This window comes from Onychostruthus taczanowskii, unplaced genomic scaffold (genome assembly GCF_017590055.1).
Source record: "Onychostruthus taczanowskii isolate IOZ18803 unplaced genomic scaffold, ASM1759005v1 scaffold26, whole genome shotgun sequence".
NCBI lineage: Eukaryota > Metazoa > Chordata > Aves > Passeriformes > Passeridae > Onychostruthus > Onychostruthus taczanowskii.
This window is the reverse complement of record NW_024499906.1, coordinates 10283166-10290720: the sequence shown is the minus strand read 5'-3', so window position 1 is coordinate 10290720 and position 7555 is coordinate 10283166. Positions and strand designations below refer to the sequence as shown.

The 7555-nt window shown below is 39.1% G+C and overlaps 1 protein-coding gene across 1 annotated transcript; it reads left to right on the top strand.

The window, feature by feature from the left end:
• Positions 1-6287: 6287 nt before the first annotated feature.
• SERTM1 (serine rich and transmembrane domain containing 1) lies at positions 6288-6611 on the top strand. Its single transcript, XM_041407365.1, has one exon. It carries the CDS (start codon positions 6288-6290, stop codon positions 6609-6611), a length of 324 nt encoding a protein of 107 aa, XP_041263299.1.
• Positions 6612-7555: the final 944 nt, after the last annotated feature.

The window sequence follows — 7555 nt, the reverse complement described above, 5'->3', positions numbered from 1 at the left end:
TTGCATATCTTACTGGCACAGTGAATGAATACACTGTTTGGCCAAATCCTTCTGTAGGCTACTACTGCAGCTGAAATAGTAAAAATAGCTATGAGGGGCATTAGAGTGGTGCAAGAGGATGGAGGACTGTGGGATACAACTGTGTATGGCAAGGGATTTTCTGAAGATAAGCTTGTTGATGTTCTGGTCCAAGTATTTATGTGTTTTTCAAAGATAATTAAAAGTTCTGCCCTTCCCACCTCACTGTGTACACTTTCCATTTGGATATGAATGCCGGCACTTAGGAAGCCTGGAGGACGTCTTGTGTTTTGTGTTTTTCACTTCACGTTTAATCAGCCCAAGATTTGGTAGGGTCTGGTCCCCTTGCCTTGCTGGAGATTGTGGCACTGTTGTATTGAATGAGGGGCTAAATGGGCTAAAGCAGTGCTCTGTGTATCTGGGGGGAGATGGGCTAACAAAGATTCTACCAAGAAAAAAGAGCAAAATACTTTGTCTTGGCTGAAGATACAGCCCTGTTGCAGAGATCTATGCCTCTTTCCCCCAGGAAAGAAAGGGGAGGAAAAGGATCTCTGCTACGAGCAAACAAAACTGAGGGGCATAGGGTAGAGCTCTTGGCCATGTGAGGCATATTTGCCAGAGAAAATGCATACAGGGGCTGCTGTACCCCTCTCCATCCTGTACCACACCTGCCTCAGCCTCAGAAGCAGTTCTGGGTGAGGTGACAATGGTGCACATCCTCACATCCCGTGCATATGCTGGGTCCATCTCTGGGGCTGCTGACTTTGGGGTCCACTTACAGCCTCCTACCTGTTCTTCATGAAGAGATGATCTGGAAGTTGTCTGACTCCCTTTGGTGGAACTTTAGTATAGTCAGTGTTATCAAAACATTTGGATTTCAACAACACTGTCTTTTAACAGCTGCACTAGACAATTTTCTTTATTGAACTTGGAGAGGCTTAAACCAAAAGTGATTCAGTGACTGAAGGGATGAAAGCAGCACAACAATGCATCAACATCCATCCCCAGAGATCTGCTTCTCTAACACAGTCAAACCAAATGTGCTGAAGGGGCAGAGCTCTAAGATGTACAATCATTGTGAAAGTGTCTTTTGTCTCTCAAAGGGAAAAATCTGTTTGAGTGTGGCCCATCTCTTGATTTAATCTGTATCATTTGGGATTGTTTCTTCATACACAAGAACTTTAATTTACTTTATTAAAAACAATTCAGGGGCTGTGTTTTAATTTTTGGTATTGAATGCATGTAGCACACAAAATTCATCTAGCTGTTCTTGTGCACATAACATATTCAGTTTGGATATTTCAAGTGTGAAAACTTAAACTGCAGATAGTCAGAAATAAAGAGGATGAATAAATAATAGTGTGTAATCCAAAAGACCTGATTCCTGGCAGAAGTCTTCAGGGTATAATGTGAAAAGAATTGGAGAGCAGATACAGTGCTCTAGTGCTTAAAAAATGCCAGGGGACAAATGTCTGTCTTGGTCCTGGAGCACACTGCAGAACAAGAGAAAGGTGTTATCAAAGCCTGTCTGTAAAGCAGAGTTCAGGATCATGGTTTTGATGTTGCACATGGCGTGCTGTAACTGGGCAGAAGAAGGATGTTGTTAGCATGAATAAAACACAAGCCAGGATTCCAGTTGGTTTGGATTTTTTTTCCTGAAATTTCTCACAGTAAAAGCAGTCAAAATTCAGCACTTGTCCTTCCTTTATTTTATTATTATTGTAGTTATTACTAAACTCTTCCACTTTTATTTGCTTTTTTATAGGGGCTTTTCTCAGCATGCAGTCCCTTTAGATTTGGGCGTGATCACCAACCACATCCTATGCATTGGACATTTGGCTTCTATTTCCATATCTTCTTCCTGCTTGTAAGTATTTTATTCTTTCTCCTTGCTCATTTTTCTTTTACTTTTAAAGACCAGATTTAACTCACGGGTTCTGGGTCTGATCCCAGGTCACGATGTCTTTGATTTACGTTGGTATAAATGACTCTATAATCCGCAGATCCATGGGAAATGTAAATTAGAGAATCATTGGAGCCTATCTGAATTAATCTAAGTATCCTTATGGCTCAGAGGGTTTCCTTTTTACAGCCCCACACAAACCCCCAAACAAAATATAACTTAATTGTAACCTGCAACCAAGCCATCTGGGCACTTGTCTTCTTAGCTTTTCAAAGACATAAATTTAAATCATATTAAATCATAATAAAAAAAATGAAATTAGATCATAAATTTAAAGGAAAACTTTGCTTGTGGCAGGAAATAGTTTTTCTTTTCCTTCTGTGCTCTATTTTATTGAGTCAGTTGGCAATTGATCCTGTTTCCCAGGCAGAGTGGAGAAAGGATTCTCTGCTCCTGGAAGGTCCATCTGTAATAGAAAAAAGAAGCATCCTACTTACTTGTGGTCTTTAATTGCCAAAGGCGTGTATCCAAGAAGAGGTATTAAGGATCATATTATTGTTAAACTGCAAGCTAGAAGCCATTCTTTGCCTTTCCTACCTACATTTTCAATGGAAAAAAATGTTGCTCACATCTTTCGTTCTGTCTAGCGCTACTGTCTTATTTATTGCATGATGTTAAACTGCTACACTTTTCCAGTCTAGAGCATATTGTCTTTCAAGGCTAAAGTGCTCCTGGTAGGTAAAATTCATTCAGCCCTTTAGTATGAGCATGAAAACATATTTTTATTGACATTAAATATTTTGTTACATGTTTGCTGGAAGGGAAATATTGGTAACCTAGGAAGGAAATAAATGTAGAAAACAAGAGTGAGAAGATGAAAGAATTAAACCAGGAGCTCCCTGGCCTTCATACATATATCAATCTAGTGAAGACTTGCTGCCAGCTTTTGGGACCAATCACTGTGATAGCAGAACTTGGGGAGGAGCAACACATCTTTAGGGATGAGTAAGTCTCAGAACTGGCATCACCGCATCACCTGGGAACCTGCACAATCTTCCTCCTGCTTTTCCTGCCCTGTTACAGCATATTGACGTTTGGCCAGACAAGGGACCTCTCTGTTGCAACTGTTCTAAAGGCAAATTAAGATCTCATCTCTTAGGAGATGTTTACAGTAAGGGCTTTCTAGGGTACCTTCTACCTGTAAAAAAACAGTTCGTAGGAGATTGTGACAAAAGTGTTGGTTTATGTAATATACAAACATTTATTTTCTTTGATGTCAGTTTGTCTCTCTGCTTAAACATTTTGAAGACACTGAAACAACCAAGATACCTCTCAGCTTGTAGTCACAAAAATACAGGAAGAGCCAAGAAAACGAAGTGCTTTTCTGTGACTGATAAACTCAAAAGAAATTTGGTCTACCAGACTTATCTTTGCTGATTGTTCATCAATTTTTAGCGTTTTAGTGGTGTGAGTGCAGGCGGTTAAATTATATCTGACTGAGCCTGAAGAAGTAGAGTTGTTGCATCAGGATATATGAAGAAATACAATACAAGCAGTAAAGCATTTACGACATTGGGACTATGAAAAAGCTCTGTTCATGCCATTCTTCAGAGTGTTGCAGTCTCATTTAATATTCACTTTAGTCTGAACTGGGAGATGGCTACTGTCTTAGCAATGCTAAGGGTTAAATTACATGTCACATATAATTTGGCACTCAGGGCATATGCTAATTGTGGGGTCTCTGCTCCTGACCACATTTGCATTTCCTTACAAAATGGATTTTCTAGCAGATACCATCAGATATGCAATAGTGGCTAGCTTTGGCATGGCTGCTCAGGCGTGGAACTGCTGGTACCTGCACAGTGATACACAGTGATGCCTTGTCTGATCCCTCACCTGCTCAGTTTGTCCTTCTTCTGGTGAATGCCACCTTGCCCATCTCCTGCTTACCACAGGATAAAAGGAAATATTAAAAACTCCAACTGAGCCTACCTACAGTATCTGCTAAGTTGCCTTACCCCTGGAGTAAGAGTGGTTGTCTGCACCTGTGAAAGGTATTTTTACCAAGGACCTGAATGAAGAAACGTGCACAGCTGGGAGAATATAGCTAAATAGTGGTTCTGGTTGAAAAGCCAGGATGTACAAATGACACCATGTATCTAGGAGAGCCTTTCCTTTTCTGCAACACTCATATTTGAGGACCAGAGTAGTAGAACACAGTGTTTCTCTCTTGTACATCTAAAACCAGCAGGGTGTGGAGGTAGGTAGAGTCTGTGCCTTCTTGGACCAGTGAATTGTTTTACTGAAATGTGTGAATCTTCTAGGCAGGTTGTCCATCAGAGCAGCAAGGCTGTGTAACCAAGGAGCAATAACAGCAGGAAAACTCAGCCATAGTCAGAAAGGCAGAGTATGATCTGGGGCTTTCAGCAGTGAGGCTGGACTGGAGGACTCAGGGAGCCTCCTCAAGTCACACAGCCCTATCCTGGCATTGCAGAGGTGCTTCTGACAAAGTAATCCAGATCCAGCTACACCACAAAGTCTGAGACCCCCTGCAGACAGGTGCCAGTTCTGCTGTCCCAGGAGTTTTCAAGAGTGGTTAATTGGAAAGCTGCCTCCTGTCAGATGGAGTTCTCCATCTTCATCATTCAGGAACAATACTTGCAATTCCTTCTTTGCCTTAACCCAACTCAACTTTCCAAAAACAGATGAGGGAAAGGCAGGGACCACCACAGAATGTGAAAACTTTGCCTCCATCGTTCATTTCCTGGGTCAGTTTACAGCTCTCAGAAAGACAACAGGTTTATTGCTGTTTACCATCTTTGCCATTATGCTTTGATGTCAGTGGAAAAATTCACAACCATATTTGGGGACTAGTTATGGGCTAAAAGTCATGATGTTGTTGTATTTAATTTTCAGAAATGCAAAAAACACCCAATTACCTAACAAGAAAGTAATTGGGTAAAAGCCCAATTCTGCCATGTTAAAGAATTCATGTGAAGTAATTCTTTAAGTTATTATAGAGCAATTCAATTAACAATGGTTCTAATTTTCATTATGACACATAATTAAGAATAAACATCTTCTATATCAAAGCCTATCTTTTAAAAAGGATAAATTAGCTATAACACACTTAACTATTTCCAGAACATGAAATGAACACATATTGTTCCATTAGTTAATTTTATATCACCAAATTAAAGACAGTTCAAAAGGAGTATAATCTCATAAGGATCTCTCTTTGTTCAGTCTGTTGTGACTTATTTCAGGAGGTACAACAAATGCAGTTTCCTATGGAGCTAAATACTATTAGGGTGATAAAATGATTTTACTTTAGTATATTTTGTGCATCACTATGAGTTATATACCACAATGGTAAGAATATTTTTATCTGATATTTGCAGATGCAGTTTTGTACTCCTGTATATCTTGCAGGCTGTTAGGATGCTTGATTGAGACCACCAAAAGCTCCACTATAAAACAGCAAACACAATAAATAAACAATAAAACAACATCTGGAATGTAACCTTTTGTCCATAGCCCTTAGGTAGTCCTTTCATGCTTGCTGGGCTGGCAGGGCTGCCCGTTCCTTGGGATTTTGCTTGTAGGGGTCAGAAGCTGCATCACTGCACTGAAACATGCCTGCCATTGAGATCTCCATGGCAGAATTACAGCAAAGTACATTTCCATGTTTGAAACCATTGAAAACATTTCATAAATACACAGTAAGAAAGAAAGTCTGGCAGATTTTCTAATTCTGGGTGCCTCTGGCAAGACACCATGAAATAAGTAGCTAATGAATTCATTGTCAGCTGTGATGCTGAGTGGCTTTGCTCATCTAGGTTGAGGGGCTTGAGATAGAGTTTCATTACTTGACCAGATTTTTTATCACAAAATAAATTGGATTCCAGTACCTCTGTCCAATATAAAGTACATTTTTGATTGTGCTGTTCTGCAGTTAAACAACTCATGGTTGGGAAGAGTCAATCCATTAGGATTTAGTAGGATTTCTCCTAATCCCTGCATTTTGGAAAATTGAGATATAAAGATAATTGCTAGTTAATTCGTTGAGAATTGCATCTTCAAGCTAAGAAACATAACACTTAAGACCTAAATTATATCAGGTGCACATTATCTACTAGTAAATTAACCTTGCTTTTTTTTTTTTTTTTTTTTTCCTTGCAGTTCTGAAGGATAAAATCTTAAATTGTCCTGGGCTTGAGCAGTAAAGGATAAATTCATTCACTAGCTGACTTGTCATCTCACCATTATGATGGAAAAATGTTCGCTTAAAATAAACCCTTTTTATGCCACTAAAACTGCCTTCAAATACAAGATCTGTTGTGACTTTTAAAACACAAACCCAGCAATGTCAGAACCTGACCCTTCGTCTGGATTTGTGGGAAGCATGGAAAATGGGACTTTTCTGGAGCTGTATCCCACATCCCTTTCAACTTCAGTGGATTCATCGCCCGGCCGTTTATCCAATGTCTATGTCTATGTTTCTATATTCCTTAGTCTCTTAGCTTTTCTCCTTTTGCTACTGATCATTGCACTTCAGAGGCTGAAAAACATAATTTCTTCCAGTTCCTCCTACCCTGAATACAATAGTGATGCTGGAAGTTCATTCACTAATTTAGAGGTTTGCAGTATTTCTTCCCAGCGCTCTGCTCTCTCAAACCTTTCTTCATGAAAACAGATGAAAGGAAACATGGGGAATGGAAGAGCTTTGTCTAGTTTCTTGGGGAAGTAGTGCATGTAACATTTGCCTTAGAAGACTATTATCAAGAGGTGTTTTTAAAAGTTCCCTTCTTTTTTCCCCTTTCCTTTTCTAGTTTTCATTTCCCCTTTAATTAATTTTCATTTTGGACAGTGGATAGTGAATGATATCATCAGTTCTTGCCTGTAATAGTGATGCTGTCTCTTTCTCACGCATAGACGGTGTTCATTAAGAGTATTCCTGCTAAATTGTAATACAGTTCTAACTGGATGTGTAATTTTTCTGCTCTAATTGTGACCCCTTCCCTGGTCTTGTATATCAGCAATATGCTGACTGTTTTTCTTTTCCTTTTTTAATTATATAAGGACTTATGGATGAAATCCCTATTGCAAAAGTACAAAAAAAATCTGCTTAAATTATAAATATTAGGACAATTTAAAGTTGTTGATATTGTTTCTTTTTTTTTTCTTTTTGGTTTTCACATCTTTTACAGTGTTTATTGATGTTTATAAAACACAACTAATTCCTGAAGAACGTTGCTTTTGTTTATTTGTACTCCCAACTCATTCTGTATAAAGTCTACATTTCAGTTTTTCAGTCTCGTTGGTTAACTTAGTAAAGCAACTACAATAACAATGCTCATGGTTGAATGTGTGGAGGTAATTTTGGACCCCGTTGCATCTCACGATCTCATTTGCCTAATGACATGTTCCTCCAGGGGGCAGCTTTTGCTGCTGAATCATAAATACCACACTACTCCTTTTTGTACTTCACGAATACTGCAGCTTATTCTTACTGGATACCAAGACAAACTAGTGGCTTCTTGTCAAAGACCTGTATTCAACAAATACAAGTAGCAAGTGAAGAGCTCCCAAACTGTCCTTTAGGGACATGATGTTTGTACTCACGTGGGCAGG